General features: G+C 36.9%; 1 protein-coding gene across 1 annotated transcript; it reads right to left on the reverse strand.

Moving 5' to 3' along the window:
• Nucleotides 1-1,398: 1,398 nt before the first annotated feature.
• LOC146325503 (uncharacterized) lies at nucleotides 1,399-4,333 on the reverse strand. Its single transcript, XM_084720043.1, has 2 exons — nucleotides 3,889-4,333; nucleotides 1,399-2,877 (listed from the first exon to the last, which is right to left on the reverse strand). The coding sequence occupies exon 2, from the start codon at nucleotides 2,715-2,717 to the stop codon at nucleotides 2,085-2,087; it is 633 nt and encodes a 210-aa protein (XP_084576169.1). The 5' UTR covers nucleotides 2,718-2,877; nucleotides 3,889-4,333; the 3' UTR covers nucleotides 1,399-2,084.
• Between the last annotated feature and the right edge of the window lie 18,450 nt (nucleotides 4,334-22,783).

Genomic DNA, 22,783 nt, shown 5'->3' on the forward strand with positions numbered 1-22,783 from the left:
AGAGCTGCTTAACCACAATGTGTCAGTTTCTAGTATTTCTACATGGTAATTAATCAAGAAACAAGACGGTTAAGTGGAGAACCTAAATGTGTCTAGCTTGCTAGTTAGAGCTGATAGACAGTACTCCTACTATTACTACTACTACAGTACTACTATAAACTACAGTGTGTATAGTACACATAGTAGACCATATACATAACTTACAGTATACTACATACATATCTAATATGTTAATGAGGAAAATTGTAGTTTGTGACATCAACCAGATATTTACCAGTCTGGACTACATGAGAGAACAAAACTCACAGGAATGCAGTATTCATGCATCCATGTCGGGGAAAAACCTTTTAAAATTTCAAACAGCAAACTGTCAGATGAACTCTGGAACCATAAAAAACAATGATGAAGTATTTTGCTCACAATCAGTGCATCATTGTTTTGCAAAATGTTGAGCAAGGGAAAGTAATGAATGACAACAACTCAAACTACAATGATCTAAACCTCTTTTCATAAATTAGGCCTCATTCAACAGAGTTTTCCCCACAGCTTTAAATGTAGTTACCCACATCCATCTTTTTTGACGTCTTTTTATCATTCCAGTCTACTGACCTGCATTTTCTGTTCTTACAGATGATCTGTGCTACAGACTGTTGTCACTAACATGGAATTGAATGGCTCACTCCAGAATCTTTCAGGCCTCTTGACTCTTTCAGCAGTCGTGTCACTGCTTTTTTTTTTTTTTTTTTTTACAGCTGGTGAGCAAGGAGGTTGACAATGGGTGACCATGACGACCAGTGATGGAGAGACAGGAAAGTTGTTCCATGTCTGGGAGGAGCAGCAGGAGGTCCCACAGCCCTTAGGAGGAAGGTTGTGATTGCAGTGAATGCAATCATTAAAACATTGAAGTCACACAGTAACACACACTAGAACGGCAACTCCTTTTTTTTTGCAAGGTACAATTACTGACTTTGCTATGGAGTCTGGCTGGCTTAGAGAGAGATATTTGGCTTTTATAACAGGTTCCTGTCGGAAAAGGCTGTTTGACATTAAGTTAATTATTGTACATGTAAACTGATATTGATTTTTTGAAGTGGACCTCTTTAAGTGGCTAAAATATGTTTCGTAGCTGATCCTGTCCACAAAAGTACATGGTTTAGCTTCCATGCTGGTGCCCCTCTCTGCTTCTCCTAACTGGAGGTCATACACTGACTATGGCCAAGTACCCCCTACAATTCCACATCAAATAATCCAAACTGTCCATTTAACATCAGAAAGTGCAGACAACTTTTGTATTTTTCTGTGTAATGTTTTAGTATGTAGTACAAACATTACATGTTGTCTGGCAGTTTGTGTCCCACTCGTGTCCCTGCCACAGGTATACACATGCAGGTGCTTAGCATACAAAAGAAAAGGCAGCATGGGAGGGACGTGATGACTGAGATTCAAGACCTTACGTGGGGTCATCAATTATCATCCAAGACATTTTCAGCAAAAAATAAATAGTGCAGTTGGATGTTTCATTTTATTTTAAGATTCTATATTTTCTAATTACATAAATTTCCATGTAATTTATGTTCAGTAACTGACTACATTTCAAATTTATCTGACCTAACCCTGATTATATCCAACACAAAAATGTTCCTGATCAGTCAGGAAGTGCTGAAATGATAACAATTTCTCAGATTCTCTGCACGACCTGCAACCTGGAACAGCAGTATGGCATTTGAGTTTCTCACCCTGAGTGTCACATCAGAGGAAAATGGCCACTGTGTTTATCTTGTGAATTAAATTGAGTGTTTTGCATTGAATAATATCATAATATACTTTTAAACATCTACGGTGTGGATATTTTCAACCATTTAGGCTAATTCCCAAGAGTTTAAATTAAGTTTGCTTGTAAAACTCTGAATATTGCACCATGATGCACTCATGCAAAATGAACAATGAAATCTTAAAAACTGAAATGTTATTACAGATATATGGGCAGTTGGTGACATTAAGGGGTGAAGGCATTCTGTGATTTTCCCTTAACGTGATCCCTCTGGATGCTGGGAGGCTGAAAAACAGCACATCAGACCACATTATTACTGTACACTTGTCTGGCATTCAGCTCCTGTGCTCTCTGCACCAGAGTTTTGAGTGCTGTAATCTTCTTCACTGACTTCAGGTTGTCTCGTCTCTTCAGATTTTTCTGCCTGGGGTTCAGATACAGTTTTGTCCTCCGCAGGCTTCTGTGTGCCACACTCTTTGTCATGTTTTGGCATTTCACATCTTGTGTTCTCTTCACCAGATCTCTGTGTATGAGGTTCAGGTTTAGTGTTCTTTCCATCTGGCTTTTGTGCGTCAGTCTCTGCCTCCGGTTTACGATTGGCTGCTCCTCTAAATATACCAGCTTTGTGAAGCTCACGCCGTATAGTTTTTACTGAGACGGCGTGTGAGAGGTGTCTGTTCAGCTCTGTGGTTATCTTTGAGGCTGTGTACTCAGGGTGTTCATCAACTATCCTGAGGAGTGTCTGTCTATCATTTTCAGTGAGCTTTGACTTGCGCCCGCTGTTCTTCTTTGCTGATGCTGTTCGTCCATGTTTGATGTACACAGTCATGACTCTGGAGACCGTTCCTCTCGCCACGTTAAACAGCTGTGCAGTTTTGGTGACAGATGCGCCTGATAGTCGTGCAGCAACTATTTGGCATCTTTCAAACTCTGTTAAGTCACTCATATTCCTTTGACGAGGCCTTCAGGCAGGCAGCAGGCTCTGTTAAGTGCTACTTAGGTGCTCCGAAGTCCACTGTCCTATGGTGTTTACATTTTTCTTTTTACACTAAAGCAGAAAGATCCATGGTAGGAAAAAATCCACTTCTAAAAGGCAGTTGAAGTGTCTATAAATGGGATGAAAAGGGAAAATTAAAAAGTATTAAAATTTTAAAACACTGCATATATATTTCAAACACCAATAAATAATATTGTGATATTACGATTTATATCTCAATGAACACATTTTCTCTAAACTAACATACCATAAAGTCTCAAATAATGTAAACATATTATGACCTTACTGAATATGATGCTTGCTGTAGATTAAGCTACTCAGTAAAGTACCCAGAATTAACACAATCATAACCAGCTACAGCAGTAAAATGCACTGTACACATTAATGAAGCAGTAATATTAATCCCCAAGTGTAAAACACTGGCAGAAGGACTACTCAATATGGACAAAATCTAATATCACAATATTTTAGACCAAATATAGGGCTGACTATTTGGTACTTTCACAAAATATTAACACAATGAGATTTTTGATGAATAAACATCAGTAGGGATCAAGATACAATGACTAACTGTGGAAAGGAAAATAATAAAACAACTAAAACAATCTGATAAATTCAGAAAAGCAGGAAAAGACAACATTTATGCCAAATCTAGGATTATATCTGTTTTCATATCATGATAGATATATTATTGATTTACTGACCAGTCCTAATTATATGCAGAGACAGATGTTCTGTATTAAAAATGAATCCAGTAGCAGGATTCACACAACCACCACGATGGAGCTAACGTTACCTGAGACAGGTATACACAACTACAGGGGCTGGACAAAATAAACTGAACACTTTACAGTAGAGTGCAATAACCCAGCAGCAGCAGCTGACACACATTTAGGAAGGCTCATTATCATTAGCTGGGCTTTTGTTGACAGTCAAAGGTGCCCAACCCACTCGACAGGAATTCTCGATGCTTTAATTTTAGGCTAGCCAGGTAGCAAGCTACTGGATTAGCTTTCACCAACAAATAATGCATTCAGAATATAATTTTACCGTTTTAATATCATTTAAAGACAAATTAAACACATGAGCGTGCGCACTGACTATGATGTGTTGTACTTACAACTAAAATTGTACAACGTGGTCAGTCTGTCCACTGCTACATGATCACCAAGCTATGTTTGTGTTTCACCGGGGAGAGAAGTGGTCGTGTCTAGAAGGGAACCCGTGATTTGTGGAGTTCTCGCGACATTTATATGTGATTATTCTTCACTGCGCACCTTGTACAAACTAATTATGTTTTATAATGTTACAGTGGTTAAGACGTGCTTTGATTTAGGAAAAAAGCACCTGTTTAGCATCAGAGAAAGATCATGGTTTGGACTAAAATGATCACTCTCGCGAGATCTTTCGCGGGTCTGGGGCTCCTTTCTAGACATGACCGGTGGGAGAAGTAGTAGTGTTTCTGGTGGGAGCGTTTCAGAATAAAAGAGCCATTAACTACTGCTTTACATCCCTCAATGTTTTACTTAAACAGTATTTCACACATAAATGCATAAGTTTCTTAAAAACTATTCCTACACTTGTTGTGTATATAAGTACTCTACTATGTAAGAAATATGTGAAATGTTGCAAAAAAAATAAAATAAATAAAAACCAGAACGTCTATATACCTTAATTCCGGATTGACCACTTGTGTATGTGTGTTTTTTTTAATACATTTATTCTTAATCTATTTCATCATTATTCATATCATTATTCTATTTTTCCTTTTTGTTTTGATACTGCTGTCAATTGCTCAGTTGTTCTGTTCTGAACTCTATGATGTTGCCTTTTTGTCTGTACAATTAACAATTATTAATAAACAAATGTTTTACTTTATTTTTGCTTTTAATAAAATAACTGCACAATAGACTTATTACCAATTAATTATTATTAATTACAAATAAATTTGAGGTAGGTATTTACTGATTTTGCATGTTTGTAATAAATTGAATAATATGTGTTGTGAAAAATCTTCTACTTTATAAGCTAAATAAACTATATAAAAACTGTCTTGGATTAGCGAAAAAAGGCATTGTCATGAGGTTGAAAAAAAAAACAGGGCTGTTTTTCTGAACTCCTGAAAAGTTGTGTTTTAAAGATACGTGGTTCTGTCAGGACAGTAACACTACAAACATATAATGATCTGATAGAATATGATGCATTGCCCCAGATTAAACTACTACTAATTACTGTTATACTACTGTTATATAAAGCAGTCAAACTTAAACATCTACATCAGTTAAATACAACATATACATTAAAGCAGCAGTAATATTAATCCAAGGACATCAGATATAATAGTAAAACACTGACAGGGTCCATTTTACTGCACAGTGAATACTTTGATTTTCCACACTGTAAGTACATTTTGCTGATAATGCATAACCACTTTTACTTTGGTGTGGCTTTCAATGCAGGACTTTTACTTGCAGTGGAGTGTCTGACAGGAGCAAAAGATCTGAATACTTCTTCCATCACTGCTCTTTATAGTGCTTTCTGTAGAATTAGCCGCATTAAGCATGTTGTAAATCTTCCCTCTGCTTTTGCTGGTACAGGGGAAGGGTAGACAAAATAATGTAAATTGCACATGAAGAATTACTAATTCCGAGGTAACCGAATTCATGTTGCAACTATTATTTCCATTATTCAATAATCTCCATTGAGAGACTTTTATAATTATGAAAAAAAAAAAAAAAAACAGCTCTAAAACTACCCTTTTTGAAGCAGTCAACAGCAACTCTGCTTTTCATCTGATGCTGCTTCTGAGGGTCACATTAAAGGTCAAAATATCCTGATAAAACAGGTATTTTTCAGTGGGTCACAGTGCATACAAAAGTGGTGGCCAGAGCAGTGATCTAACACAAGAAAAAAAGGTAGACAGAGACTGTCAGGAGAACATAGATGTATTTTCTCTTATTGAAATCAATGCACAGTACAGAGGATGAATCTGTAATACTGATCCACAGAAAAGTTAGTATTTTTCCCCTGAATTCTCAACTACAGAAAAAAGGCTAATCAGTCAGAAACCAATAATAATTTTTGGGTACATGGACTTTAGTGCAGGGGTCTCAAACTCAAATGATGTTTGAGGACACTTATAGTACTGTCATCTCATGGTGAGGCCATGTTAATGGTCAAGAACTGCAGGAATGTGCAATATTTGTGAAAATTTAACTTTTTTGCTCCATTAGTAACATATTTATGTCATATTTAACAAAAAATACAAACAGCAGTTCCTATTCTTTGTTATAATCATTAGTTAGCTGTACATTGAACACAAACTCAGCGACTCTCCCGTCACTTTGAATTTGTCAGTCATCGTCAGTCATTGCAAAGATAACTTAAGCTTTGTCACATAACTAGCTAATCCACTCTGCCACTGTGTTTGCTTATAGAGAAATATTGTTGAACGAGATATTCTTTTCCAGGTGTGGGATCAACAAAGTCGTATCTTATCATACAATATTTTTTTGTGTGTTTTTTTTTTTTTAATAGATTTGTGTCTTTATTTCAACTGTATTCAGTTGAAGGGAAGTTTAAATCGGTATTAAACAACTAGAAAAAATAAAGCAACTCTGTGGTCCAGATTATATTTTTGACATCACGTTGTGGGTTGGATGGAGGGGGAGAGCAGGTGATCAGTTTGAGACCCCTGCCTTAGTGGACAGCAGTCATCATGCACCTATCAGCTTGAAACACTGCTTCATTCCAGCATGTGGGAAAAACACTGCCTGTCTAACATAAGAATGTGGCATATAGACAGTTCTCTCTGTTCCCATTGATCTCTTTTTTTACATTTTGGATAAAATATCAGTTCCAATTTTTAAGTTGGTTTCATTGTCCAGTATGCATATTATATAATGGTGATAATTTATTCAAAACTAAAGAAAAATCTGGCATTGTTTTTATGTGTTTTTCCACCTCAACAACAAAAATGACAGCTGCACCCAAAAATATACAGGTGCTGCTGATTTAAACTGAACTAAAGTTACTGAAGCTTACATGACATGATCAAGAAAGAAAAATTAAACCAACAATGTAAATGAAAATGTTCAACAGTGAATAAAACTGTGGTTTATGCACATACAATTAACCAGCCTATGTAAAGTCTGAAATACAGCTCCTCAGACCACATTACTGATTGTCCTTGGTTTGGGAATCAGGTCTTTTACTCTCTTCATCTGGGTTTTGTGTGTCGACCAGAGGCTCAGGTACTGGCTTCACCTTGGCAGCTCCTCTGTAAGCAGCACCTTTTGTCTGCCTCATCTTTTTTGTCTGTGACTTGTGCCGACTGTTCTTCTTTGCTGATGCAGTGTGTCCATGTTTATTATAGACACTCATGACTTTGAGGACAGTTTGACTTGATACATCACATAACTGGGCGGTTTCTCTGACTGACAGACCTGCAAGTTGTGCACCTACTATTTGGCCTCTGTCAAAGTCTGTTAACTCACTCATGCTGGAAGTGGAGGTGTTGACCATCTCTTTTGAAGGTGGCAGATAATACCAGCTGTCACTCCAGTGAATAACTGAGCAGATGCTTCTGTAGTTGTGATTTAATTACTACAAAGTTACTTTTCATGTGGTGCTTCCCTTATTTTGTCCACTGAGGTGCAGAGTGTAAAAGATCCTTGGTGACATTTGTGTCCTTATTGGTCTGTAAATAGACAGAGATAATAAGAAATATCATAATTAACATTTCATACATTATAACCGTTTGAAACACAAACACTCAATTGTATGCAAAGACAAATACACTCACTGGCCTATTTATTAGGTACACCTTGCTAGTACCAGGTTTGATCCCCTTTCAGAACTGAATCAATTCTCTGTGGCAGATTCAAGAAGGTGCTGGAAACATTTCTTAGAGATTTTGGTCCATATTGACATGATGCAATCACATATTCCTGAAAACAGCATCAGGACTCAAATGCAGCTACATGGGCTGGACAAAATAACAGTTCACACTTTAAGGCACAGGGACTTTATCCAGCAGCAGCTCACACACATTTAAAGAGGCTCATTGGGTTTTTGTTTACAGTCAAAGGTGTTCAATCCACTCGATAGTAATATTCGATGCTGTAATTTAGGCTAGCCAGGTAGCAAGACAATACATTACCTTCACCAACAAAATACGTATTTAGCGTATATAATGCTACTACTTTAATTCAGCTTACGGACAAATTGAACTAGTTAGCGTGCGCACTGACTATGGTGCATTATACTTACAACAAAAACTGTACAAGTAGTCAGCCTCTCCACCGCTACATGATCACCAGCTGTAATCCAGTCATATCTACAATGGAACCGTCGATTTGCGAAACTCTCGCGAGATTTGTAAGCGTTGTTTCTTCATTGCGCACATTGTACAAACTCATAATGATTTATAATGCAACAATTCTATGGCTAAGGTCTGGGTAGGTTTAGGGACAGAGACACTTTGTAGGGTTAGATAAAAGTCCTGGTATTTATTAAAATGACCACTCTCGCGAGATTTTTCGTGGGTCTGCGGTTCCCTTCTATACACGATCCTCAGTCCCGATATAAACAGGAAGTAAAGTGCAATTTATAAAATAAAACCCTCGGCATACTTCTGGCGATAACAACTTTATTACTTTTCACGATTGGAAAATAAAAATTATGTACAAATACAGGGAAAACAACACACCTTCGAATGATTAGGAGTATCTTGTAAACACAATGCATTTAACATATCCCTGTGCTTAACAACAGACATAAGCAATGAACTGGGTCATTAGCCTGCTAATGAATGTAGTAGTATAATCAATATGTATATATATATATATATATATATATATATATATATATATATATATATATATATATATAAGAACTCCACTTTGAAAATCCTGTGAATTAATTGATTTGTTGATTAAAACTATTTTATAATTGATTAATTGTTTCAGTCATTTCTCAAGCAAAATTGTCAAACATTTGCTGGTTCCCATTTCTTACATGTGAGGATTTGCTGTTTTTCGAAGAGCCTTTGGGTTTTGGACTGTTGGATAAAAGAAGCAATCAGAAGAAGTCACTTTTTTATTATTTAATTATTTATTTATCGTAACAATTTTTCAAAATTTTATAGACTAAATGATTAATTGATTACTCATCATCAGATATAAGATAAGATCATTTATGATAAGATGAACTGTATTGATCGCCTGCACAGGGAAATTCACTTGTGGGTGGTTGGTTTCAGTGCTGACACTGGAGAAGTCTAAAAATGAAAAAGCACTGATGACAGATACATTCATAAGTAAATGATATGATAAATTATGTAGTTTAGTGTCGAGAGACTTTGTAATAAAAGAGCCATCACTGTGTTGACATTTAAGAATATTTTGTCCACTGTAAGACCACTAGAGGGCAGCAGAGACAGAAGAATGACACATTGACAAAGTAACAGTAGTAGCATACTATTCCTTATTTTGATAGGGACATTTCTGACCTCAGAAGGAGACCTTTTAGGTTCCCAGACCCAAACCGTTGGGACAGACTAATGAATTAAAAAGAAACAGCTCTACAACTTGCAAGGCTCTTTGAAGCAGCTTGTAACCACACTTGTATTATTCCTCCGTTGCTGCTTCTGATGGCCATGACCCCAGACTGAAGGTCAAAGGACCAAAAGTTCAGACAAAACATGGCTGTAGTTCAGGGGGATGACCCATGCAGAGGGGTCAAAGTTCAAACACAACAGTCAGGCGAGCAGAACAGCAATCCCACATGGTGGCATGAGGGGCAAAAGAGACCGTAAGGAGTGTATTAATGAAGTGTATTTTTTTCTCATTAAATGTGTATTTGTGTGTATTTGTTCTATCATTCAACTGACACTAAAGCACACAGTGAGATGAAGTTGTAGCCAGCAGCTGGATAAATAACTTGAGCTTTTCCCCCTTCCCCCCCTAAAAGACTTGTTTTAGTTGAAAGTTAAAGGAAAAATCCACTATATAGTTTACTGTAGTATTTTCAGCCAAAATTTAATGGAAAAAATACACGGCAGATACCAGATAACTTTAAGAGGTAGTGGCTCTCCATGCTGGGTACAGGTAGCTGGAGAGATCAATTGTGCAATGTAGTGTAAAGGTATTTCCAGATACGAAAAAAAAAAAACCCAATACACACACAGCTGACACAAACAAAACAATAAAAGAGAGAGTTTTGTGCTGTGCAGTCAACGCCAGATTTTTCTTGTTTTTACACTAACCATGTGCAACTTCATGAGATTAGACGCTGCAGCAGGGCAGACTCTGCAATCTACCAAAATGGAGAGTCCTTCATGTCATGTTGTCACTTCAAAACACCATCACATCCTTCTCTGATCTGTCATGTGAGTTTAATGTTTATTGTGTTAGAGCTTATTTGGAAAAATTGTGTTTCTATCTCCCATTAAGCACATTAGCTCTTTTTTGAAAAAGGCAAAACCACCTCAAGTAAGTGTAAAAACTTCTGTGAAACTGGCCATCCATCAACCTTTTCAAATGAAATACTAAAAAAACATGCCTAAAAATACAGTTATGGGGTGTCCTGGTAGCTCAGTTTGTAGAGGCTGCAAATTAGGTGTAAATCATTTTATTTTAATGTTTTTAGTCATTTCTGCAGTATTTGCAGAAATTTTCAGCAAGGTTTTACTTCACTGTCACACTGCTATTTGATTACCAAGCAAATGTAAAAGTGTGTGTGTGTGTGTGCAGCAGGTCTGTGAATTGCTGTTGCACTCACAGGATTTCCTATACTTTGTCTGGTTTATTAACAGGAGAAACAACTGGATAACTGGTCACATTCATCTCTTTGCAACACACCTCACACACACACACACACACACACACACACACACACACATACACACACACACACACACACACACATTTATATACACACTTGACATACACACAGGTGTGCATGCGAACAGTCATCCGTCATTTTGACAATCAGTTGCTGGTCTCTCATACACACACACACACACACACACACACACACACACACACACACACACACACACACACACACACACACACACACACACACATATGCAAGCAAAACCCCTGTTGCTAATGTTCCTCCACTTAGACTGTGTTTTCACAAGACTGTAATGGATGAGTCCATTAGTGTTGAGGAGCGGGGTCGGTTATTTTTCACACTCTCACTTGGCTAAAAATGGACCGGCCCTCTCACATTAAAAGGAGCTTTCAACACAGTCATCACTTTACATGATGAAATGGAAGTACGTTCACACACCGGCTCATCCTTTCACTCTTTCAGTTCAGTTCAATACCAAAAATTTGCTGTGATAAAACTGAATGAAATAATATGTGGCCTGTCATATATAATCTACTATGTAAAAATGAAAAAAAAGAGAAAAACTCAAAATTTCAAGGCAACTTTCTGCAATAGATTTTTTAAATGATGAGCCTAACTCAATTTCAATTTTTTTCCAGTGGTGGGGTGTGTGTGTGTGTGGGGGGGGTGGGGTGGGTTTAGGGTTATCTAGTGAAGGCAGCTGCCTTGATGAGTTTTCTCAACTTGTTCTTTTCCAGTGTAATTTACAGCAATAAACAAGCCAATGCAAGTAAAATTTTAGAGTGTAACGTTTGTTACACATCTACGTTTTTTGTAGGAAAATAAGTGGAATTATTTTCCCATCACAGACAAATGACATTTCCTTTCAACATCTGAGTGGTAAGTTAAGAGCAGGTGTTGACAGTGAGGCAAAAGTAATACAAAGGGTGAGTATGTACGTGTTAGTGTCAGCATATCTACCTGTAACCTAATCATTTGTCCAGAAATAGGAAACACAAATGTGTGTGTGAGCATGCGTAGATGGAAGTTTGTATATTTCTGGCAGGTTTTCCTCAGATGGAGTGTAATTATTGACAGATGAGGTTATTTATCTAGTTTACATTTCATTAATGGTCTGGAGACATATGGATGGGGTTTAGGATAAGAAGAAATGGATAGAGAAGAGGATGAGGAGGAACTAGGATGGAAAAATGAGCAACAGAGAAAAAGAAGAGGGAAGAGGAGCATGGAGGAATGTAAGCAGGCTGTTGAGTGAGCTGTTTTTCACCCCTTCCATTTCCCTCTCTGCCTTCTCTAATTACTGCAGCTAAGCCGGTTTCAGCTGTTAATGATTATTGGAGATTAGATAAGAGACAATGCTTGGCTGCCGATCTGTGTAGACTTAATATTTGGCTTCAGCTGATATGTAAAAAAAGGAAAGGAAATTGCCAGAAGGGATTGGGGCTGGTCTGTGTGTATATATAAGGAGGGATAATGATAGCCTGTAGGAAACAGTGGACAAATTACTGAATCACAATTTAGGAGAAGGTTAGAAGAAAAGACAGCTAGAAACAGATTGACAAACAGGAAAGAAGAAGCAGGGAGCAGACAGAAGGAAAGGAAAAATCTACTTATTGTCTTTTTTAGCAGCTCCTCATGGCAATACTAACCTTTATCATTGTTAAATTGCATGTTGCATGTGCTTTGTCTCTTTTTTTTAACCAAAGTCATCCAAATAATAATTTCCCAATATAAAGTTCTGAAGTACTTAGACCTTTCACTAAGGTAGAAGTAGCTGTAATACAGTTAAAATAGTCCATTACATTTTAAAGTCCTGCCCTGAAAATTTGAGTATAAGTACTGAAATATTACCAGCAAAACACACTTCAAGCTGATTGGTCAACTAAAGTATTTCTAAAGTCTGCTTTCTTTTAATAGAGATCACAAACTTACAAACTGTGGAGGAGCAATAAAATAGTTTAAAGCAATTCAATATTCTTAAAAATGTTTTTTAAATGGATATTTTATGTCAAATTATTGTTTTTGGGAAGGGAAGTAAATGTGTAATAAGTTAGATAATGTACAGTGAGAGGGCCTTCATGTTGGGGTCCTGCACCAGCCTTTTGGGGTTTGTTTTGCCATAATTACTTAAATAATCAGGGATGTCTCTGAAAAATATCGCCGGCTGGATGGCAGAATATGTTGCTCCAAAACCTGGATGTACCTTTCAGCACTGGTGCTGCCCGGACGTTGTACTTAAATTTGCTGGACTATTTGCCCACACATCCATGCCTGTGAATGACTGAGCCTTTCAAAGACGCCCCTTTCATACATAACCTTGATACTGTCACCTGCTGCCAAATAACCTGTTTACCTGAGGAATCCTCCAAACAGGTGTTTTTGGAGCATTTCCCAACGTTCTCAGTCTTTTGTTGCTCCTGTCCCGACCTTTTTGAAATGAGATGTGGGCATCAAATTCAGAATGAGTGTATATTTACAAAAAACAATAAAGTTTTGAACATTAAATATTTTGTCTTTGTGCTGTTGTCAAAAGCATTAGGGAATAGTTGCTGTCTGTTTTTATTTGTGTTTCACACACATCCCAACTTTTTTGGAATAAGTTATATTTTATATCATACATTTTATATGAAAAATGTCAATCTGTGAGGTAACCAGTAACTAGCTTTAAATTGTATGTGAAAAGTACTAATTTATAAACCCAAAAAAATGTTGTGAGTATAACTTAAAACTAGAAATATTCTTAAGTAAAGGTACTTCAAAACTGTGCTGAGAGAGGATGTTCTTATGTTCAGATATTCTGTTATAAATGTTCTTCTGTTCAGTTCGTCCATCAAGTCAGTCAACACAATAAAACAAGCAGATGCAGGAAATTACATGTTAACTTAATGAGTAGCTGTGAATCTCTGGATGACAAACTGATGCTCATATTTCTCATCAGCTCTCTGTTTGGTATGCATCCTCTCTGAGTGAGTGCAGTGACTGGGAAGAAAATGTCATGAAGAAATTTGGAGAAGGCAAAGAGTAAAGGTGAGGAGAAGGTGAGGAGCGATGGATGAGACACACTGAGGTGAAAGAAGAAGAGAACAGACGACTGTACGGATGTGACCTCTCCGAGGGAGAGCTGAGCTGCTTTCTGCCACTGGAGGGGTCAAAGGTCAGAGTTCGGCCTTTAGGGAAAAGATCATGCACCGTGTCCTCATGAATCATTATGGCAGTTTATAACTAAGAGTGTGTGTGTGTAGTATTCCCCTATGTGCTTATTAGTGTGTTTGCTCATGAGTGTATGAGTGTGTGTCCAGTTTCTTACTGATGAATGAGAAGCACTTTCCTCTGGAGTTCAGAGGTTAAATTTTTTTCACTGGAAACATTTAGACACTCAAACTTCTTTTAGACACACCTGGGAACTCTACACACACACACACACACACACACACACACACACACACACACACACACACACACACACACACACAAGGAAAAAGCAGAGTAGGGCACCCTGCTTGCACACCGCCCAGCTGAATAATGTCCTGAACATGAGTGAATCCAGACTGGTTTGTCCATTTAGAGTCTCTCCACCCCACACAGGATGGGACTGCAGGGGCTGATGATCCACTAATCGCCGTGCAGTTCACCAGAATAGCTGTCATGGGACACAGGCTGGATCTTGAAGGTATGCAGTTCCAGAGATGTGATCAGGATCATAAAAAAGTGGTTGGTGGAAAATCAGGAAAGCAGAAACTGTCACATTAGACACTGTGAATCATCCCACAGAGTTTGCTGGTTATATCTCAGTATTATCATTGACATGCACTGCAAATGCAAAAATGACTCACAAAGCATCATTAGATGATTTCACATTCTGTTATTCTTTTTTCAGTGTTGTAAGTTTTGTCTCTTACCTGCAGCAGTATACTGCTGCCACACCAGGAAAAGACAAACGGATCAGGCTCATGTTATACTGTAAAAAGTTTTGTTATATTGTTATAACAAGATGTTTTTATGTTATAACAGTGTATAAACTTGTCACTAAGCTGATATCAGACTGAACTGTCAGTTTGTGACACCTTTCCATATTAAGTCTGACATTGTGTCCACTATAACTGATTTCTTTAGGCGAGGGGGGGATTCAGGTTTAAGGTTAGACATACTATTCTGATTAAGAGAAGAAACATTCATGCAGTGAACAGAAGGACGCCAAAGATTTTGTTTGTTAGTTTCGAGGTCACTGCCAACTAATAACTTTGTCTCCTCTAACAGCATCTGACAGGTGAGGAGTGAAGCATCTCTAACAGGTATTGACTATGTTAACTGGGACAGGTCTCACCTCCATCATGTCTCTCACTCTGCTCACTTTAATAATATATAAATGTCTTCAGTAGTGCAGCATTTCCATGATCTCAATCAAACAAGGCCAGATGAAGAAAAAACTGTGGTGATATGAGTGCACAAGTAACCAAAAACAAAAGAAAGCTCTTATTAGAGGTGTACAGACATGTCATTATTTGTATCTGTATCTCTATCAATTTCAACCAACAAAATTATCTGACCTGATATTCACTGGCAGTGCAATTGTTGTGCCTACAAAGCATAAAATTAATTATAAACTATATTTCATATGGTACTTTTCATCTGTTTACTCTTTTTTACTTTTAGCCAAACTAAGTTTTATGATCTGATTGAAGCCCATCTCACACTTTAACTGGGGGATCATGAAAAATCAGAAACTGAAAAAACTGTTTTATAACTCCAAAGATTCTGTTTTCCATTGGAAACAGGAACTCTACAGTAAAATGAAACAAGTATAAAAATAGTAAATAGCATAAAAATAGTCTTCAGTTGAATAATCATGGTGCATCGTAATAGAAAAAAAATATCTGCTTCTATCACATTATTTGTTCTTTCCTGAATAACATATTCAGATTCAGGTGCATTTCTAGTTCTAATTTACATTTTTTTGGGGGGGAGAGTAGCTGTGATAATCTTCAAAATTGAACATACTGAAATACCTTGTTGTGGATTAATCATTTTCTGCATCTGCATTTTTGTAGCCCAAATGTGTAAAACCTACAGTTATACAGGTCAGGTTGATGTTTCAATGCAAAGTCTGTGAGACTCTGTGGAATGTTGGACTGATGTCCCGTCTGATTCTCTAATCCCACAGTAAAGACATTCTTTGTTCCTGAATATCCATGTCATCTCCATCAGTCCCAACTCCCGCTCCCACACACACACACACACACACACACACACACACACACACACACACACACACACACACACACACACACACACACACACACACACACACACACACCATACCAGTAGTCACCTAGGAGAAGATAACAGCGGGCCAATCACTCTGATGGCTGCCAGGTCATCTGTCACTCCTAGAGCGGTGAGGGGAGCTGCTACCTGGGGATGAAAGAGAGACAAGTGAGAGATTATTAACAAGCATGGGGGAAAATACAGACAGACATGAATGGTATAAGAGAAAAAGTACAAAGGCATGACAGAGAGATGTAAGCACAAATATCATGTAAATACACTATTAACTATTTTGTCTGCTTTGTCTGTATACACACACACACACACACACACACATATATATTACAAATCTAAATATCATATTAACAAAATTAGAGTCTATTTATATATACATGTTATATATATATATTTATATGTTGTATATGAAATTATCTTATTATATCTCTCATTATCGCAAATTCAAGGTAACAGTGTGTTGTCCTGTTAGTTGTTGCTAGCTAGTTGCTTTAACTTCTGGCAAAGCACAGAATACATCTGATATGTCAGAGTGAAGAATGAAGTTGGTGCTTGTGACTGAACATAACACTTTAATATTACCTCGACCATGAGCATGATTTCAACCTGTCACGGCAGATAGATTTTCATCGACTACAGTGGTTGTTTAAAAGTGAAAATAACTCCAGTGATCCCATGCAGCTTCACAGCTTCATCAGCTGTCTTTTGGTATCGTTTTAGTGAGAGATACACTGAAGAATTTGTGTACTGTGTTTAAATGAGGGAAAAACACTAAAAATAGCAACATACTGTATATTCACTCAAAAATATAAATATAAATACAAACACTTGTTTTTGCTTAGTTGAAGTAAAAGATCTCTGACTTCTACAATGAACACGAGAGGTTTATTTCTGTCCAAATTTGATTCCTTGTTCCTTAAACATATATATATGTACACACACACACACACACACACACACACACACACACACACGCACACACGCACACACACAGACATACACACATATATATTTATATATACACAATTGTTGATGTAAACACAGCATTAAACTGGTCATGAACAGTGTGTGGTTTTATCTTTTTAAATAATTTCTGACAAAATTTTCAAAAACTTCCACTACAGTTACTTAAAGGTTTTGATAGTTTTATGAACAAACAGTAATCGTCTCCTGAATACGTTGAATTTTTCTGTATGATTTCTGGAAACCTGTATATAAACATCACAGGAAAAAAAAAGACTTTCTCATGCCTCTCTTCCCCTCTGGTGACCATATGCCGCACCTCATGTTGATTAATCTGGACTGAACAGTTCAAACACGATAGAAACAAGTTAGTCTAAAGTTGAATCTTCCCCTCTTAAACCCCTGGTCATTCATCACTCTTAATCCTTTAAAACTCCCTCTCACCTTAGAGTCAAGACACGAGCAGTAAAACATCACGCGCCACCATATTTCACAGCACAACAACTCTCTGATAGGCTTAGTGCTGTCAGCATCCCGGCTGTGAAACTGTCCAGTTAGTTTGTTCTGTACACGGCCTCAAACAATATTTTTACAAGTAGTCTAAACTTAAACACATTGTAACCTGATGACAGTTCTTTGTTACAGATGAATGTAAATGGTGTGAGGATGATGGTTTATATTTTTTGCCACACTATGGATGTACTATTTTTTTTTTTACAACCTGCAGATAATTTATTACCTCAAATCAGCAGCAAAAATGACTAGAATTCTCAAAGATGTCTGATTACCTGTTGCTGTTTTGTTGTTTGTAATATTACACAATGGGAGGCTTGACAGAAAATATATCAATTTTACTATTTAAGAATTATTGCATTAGAATAATTATAAACTCTGGGCTGGAGCACTTCATGAATTTAAACACACAGTATGTAAATTGTGCCACCAGGGGTCTCGCTCATATTAAAACAGTAACATAAGACGTAGTTTGATGGTGTTGGTTTAGCGTGGAATCATTTTAGACAAACACCACTGCTGATGAAAATCTATCTGAAATGGATAATATTATGCTTATGGAGGAGATAATATTGAAGTTTTATTCATGTTATGTTTAGTTCAAAATTTCCTTCCTCATTCTTTAAAGTATCTGACCTATCCTGTGTTTTCCTGGAAGTTATAACAAAAATCAGCTAGCTAGCAACAACTTGTAGCAGACACACCGTTACCTAGAAAAAATTATGGATTTCTCTGCATTTGAACATTGTTGGAAACATTTGGGATAACATCTAGTGTTTTGAGATATTTCAAGTTACATATTATAAACCTTAACACAAGAAATATCAGGCATCGCTGTATGCCTAAAACAGCCAACAGCTGAAATTTACCTGCTACAGTTACATAATTTGAAGTTCAGTTTTATGTGAAACGACTCAGTGAACTACATTTCCCTTGTAACGTTAGCTTACCCGAAGTTGTTTTCTCCAGCGACTCCTGCTGCTTCGCTCAGCGTTTGACTCCTGGTGACAACAACCCCGTACAAAAACACACAGGCATTGTAGCTTCTTCTTCTTCTTCTTTTAATGCGACTTGTTACCAGGCAGAGCATTATGCCACTAACTGTTGGTCCTTCATTGTTCTTACATTCTTGTCACCAGTCCAGTGTTTGCTTCAAAACTGATTTCCCTGAGCTATTTGTGAAGATTGTTTAAAGGTACATATATAATTCCTTTGTAATCCAGTTCATTCTTTAATAACTGTATTTCATTTGCACATTTGGGGCAGAGGAGAATGACTTGATCCACAGTCTCCATCTTATTACAGAAATCACGTGTTCCACTTGGATGTTTCTTGATTAGGTCTAGAGATGACTTTAAATTGATGTGTCCCAGTCTAATCTTTCCAACCTCTCCCTGGTGACCTTCCCTCTCCAACTTTCTGCTGGGTCTTTTCCAAATGCCTTCCTTTGGACATTGTAGCTTCAGTGGCTAATGTTTACTTTTGCAGAGAGAAAGTCATGATGTCACTTCTGGCTGTGGTCATTCTAATTACATGTCTTAAGTCTTAGAATAAGACAGTTTTGTGACAAAATTTCTTGACTTGTAAAATTATCTTTTAAATTGATAAACATCATTAAAATGGGATCAAAAAGTTAGTTCTCATAGTGGTTCACCGTAAGGGGCATGACTTTGGCTCTCTATAATGTTTTATTTTTCTAATTCACTGGCTTTCTCACTAACACCACTTTTCCCGTTTGGCCTCTGTGTCCACTGCTGCGTTCTCTCTCTCTCTCTCTCTCTCTCTCTCTCTCTCTCTCTCAAAAAACACAGACCAAAGGAAGCTGCTTGGTGTCTGCTTTGCAGCATAAACTGCAACCAGACCCAAATGTAGAAGCTGGATACACAAAACAGCTACAGCTGAAAATAACAGTGGAAATAAACAGGATTTTACAAATCTCTGCTATTCAGATAAACTGCCAGTTTTCTGCTTGGAGGTGTCCATTGTTGTTAGTGCAACGTTATGGTGATTTGGTCTAACGGGGTAAATTTTACGTTCTTACAGGAGTTACAGGTGTAAATATAATGTAAAAATCTGGAGCTGTCTTCACAATTATTAACAATAGAGGGTGCTTTATAACACTTTCAAAAAATGTCAGTGCCTGGGGAACTTGAATATTTTATTGAAAAAAAGCTACATACAATGAAAAAACAGCCACAGGTAAATTTTACCCATTGGTGATTGTGGTGCAAAATACAGACTCTTCTAAGAATACACAACACTGGTTTTCCCATGATGTCCAGTGGTAGGCAACAGCAGCATAAGCAGATAGTGGAAAAATCTGCAAATCTTATCAGAGATTGTTTCCCATTTCATGCTGCAAACAGTTTCATGCATATTATGATTTTTTCACATTTGAGTTACTGTGTAACCTCTTCGTCACAAGCAGCATCTACAATAACCAAACCTCTCATGATGATATACAATCGAGCAGTTAAAATTTTAGACAGGAAACCAATAAGATCACATCATTGCCATGTTCTTCAGAAACTAAATATGTTAAGTTTTGATAATTTCATTAATCTTGCCAATCTCAAACTCATCCATAAATGCCTACATAATCAGGCTCCTCAGGTGCTCCTTGACCTTGTGGTTCCACTTAGAGCTTCAGGCTCAGTAACATGTGGAGCATCCAGTGGGAATTGTAAGGTTCCCTTGTGTAAATCTTCATTTGGACAAACAGCTTTTTCTGTCCGTGGAATTAACATGTGGAATTCTTTACCTGTAGAACTCAAACTGGATCCTGATTTAGATCAATTTAAATTAAAATTGAAACAGTTTTTGAAGAGGAATCAGTCATGTAGTCATGAATAATTTGGTGTTTTTTACTCTATGGTGCTAATTATGTTTTGTAATTTGTATCTTGTAGTGTCCTGTATTTCTCATTGTTTGTAGTTTGCACTGTTACTTGTGTTTTGTTGCTGAGTCTTTTGTATCTTAAGGCCCAGCGAGGGACAGGCATTGCATATTATCTTATGCTATAAATGCTACAGTGTGTGGCATTGATTTATGCTACATACTTGTCCCTTTACAAATAAACTTTAAATAAATAAATAAATTTGAAGCACGGCACATTACAAGTTAACTGTACTGACATTTATGTACTTGTTGCCTTACTGTACTTGAGTCAGACTTAAGTTGCAAAATTTGAGGACTCGACCCAGTTTTTCATTAACCTTATTGCTGCTTTAAGTGTGACAGTTAAGTCATACAACAGCATAGTGACAGTCGAACAAAGTCATTTAGAACCAGCTGCATCACATGACAAAATGTTCCACCCACAGTTGAAAGTACACATTTACAGATTTAATAACCTCAGTGTGACAGGGCACGTACACAGTCACACACACTCTGTAATTTATTAATTTTTTCATTGTTCTGTTATCGCTTCCTGCTGTTGTTTGAACATTGTCTAGTGGGGCAATTCAACAGTAATGTTTCTGCTCCAGTGATGTCTATACTCATGGTGTTTAGGTTTCACAAGAATGTTTAAGTTTCTGTACTTCAGTGATAGATAATCACTTGTTTACAGAGAAATGAACATGAGAGGACAAGAAGTGAATGATTTGTCTTTCTCTTTCTCTTTCCTTATTTTCCCAAATTTTGTACAAACACGCCAGAATTACATCTGTGATCCTGCAGGTGCTCAAGGATTTTGGAGGTTGCCACTGTAGACTTCATTAAATTTTAATTATAATTACTTCCAAAAAATTATCAATTGAAAAATTCAAATAGATCCTACTACAATTTGCATTTGTATCTTTCTATTCTATAATCTTTATAAAATAAATTTTAGAAGAGCTTTTGATTTTCACTATTTCTGCATATACTAATGTGTTTGCATAACATTTTCCAGTCATTTGTCTCTTATTTTGACATTCACAATTTCCATTTTTTGTGATCAGGCTTGTTCATTCAAATGGTGCTGTCCCAGAGATCAGATTAAGTACTGAGATTAGGTCCTAGATCAACTTTCATTAATAATTAAGCTGCTTGACTAAAGATAAGCACTTCATCAGTAAAGGCACACCTTAAAGTTTGTGAAAACTCTGCTGTGCTGAGCTGACGCTCCAAGTCAAACTTTATAAGGCTGTCCCAGAGATAAGATTAAATACCAAGGTTAGGTACTAGATCAGCTTTCATTAATCAAACCAAAACCATCAACTTTACACATCAAAGTATCAAAGTAAATACATTAGTATTACTCAGCCTGTGAAAACGGTTGTATGTCTTTCTTGGTTTGTGCTTGGAGAGTATAATTTCTTTTATAGAAAAGTGCTTCTGCAAACACACATGGAGTGTGAAAGATGTGGGCAGTGGTATCTTTGTAGTACAAACAAAATTGCTATATAGGATGTGTGAGCAGTTTGGAGCTTGACCCAATAATAAGAGATAAAAGCTGATGTATCCCAGTCTCTGCTGCATTGAGTTTGAATATTCTTCTTTCATTTTTCCTCTTGTCAACTTTATGCTGTTCAATAAAAATCTTTTACTATGTTTGGCAGAAAATTGAGGACAGGTAGTGGATGTAAAGAGATGAGGAGCGAGAAAACTTGTATATCTCATATGTATTATATGTATTGCAAAAGCAATAACACATTTCCTTGTATAACCATTGTGTTAACTTCAGTAGCTCTCCAAGAGGAGGGAGGCTGGTGCTGACTCTAAACAAAAGTGAAAGTGTAGCTGTCAGCTCTGCCAGTAAAGAAGGAAGCACATTTACGAGAGTGAAATGTACATTAGAGATAAACAGGTGTGTGGATTACAAATGACTGAAGGATTTTAACTTAACCCGGTAAGACTGCATATTGTGTATCTTTATCATAATCTGGTGTCTGATTCAGTAACTTCCTATCATGTTGACCTGCATGTTTATTTTAACTGGAAAACTTGTATGCCTATATGGCCACATGTCGCTACATACATATTGTTTGCCTTTGACATTTTGTTTAGATTTTTGATGCTTATTTCCTCTGGTCTTGTATTTATATTCACATGTCTACCTTGTACATTTATAGCATAGCACAGTAGTTGTAGGAATTGATTTAAACAAGCCTTTGTGGTAATGCCTGCCAGCCCTTTATTTTTAATCTAAGTAACATCATATTTGATGTCAATCAAGCCACAAATCCAGATCAACATTACGGTCATATTGATGTTAACCACAGACTTTGCCCCTCCGCAATAACTTATGTGGAAGTCATGAGAAATCATGAGACTCTTGAACTGTTTTACACCAAGATTTGCGGGTGTTTTTTTTTTTAAAGTGGGTATACCTGCTAAATGTAGATGATCAAACCTTTTCCCATTGCCAATAGACTCATTTTCTTAATGCCTTTTATTGATGAGTGCAGAAAAGC

The sequence above is a fragment of the Lutjanus erythropterus genome, chromosome 6 (assembly GCF_056507025.1).
Source record: "Lutjanus erythropterus isolate fLutEry1 chromosome 6, fLutEry1.hap2, whole genome shotgun sequence".
Taxonomy (NCBI): Eukaryota; Metazoa; Chordata; class Actinopteri; order Lutjaniformes; family Lutjanidae; genus Lutjanus; species Lutjanus erythropterus.

Excerpts from the sequence above, each read along its gene's own strand:
- LOC146325503 (XM_084720043.1), bottom strand. The coding sequence starts at position 2,717 with ATGAGTGACTTAACAGAGTTTGAAAGATGCCAAATAGTTGCTGCACGA.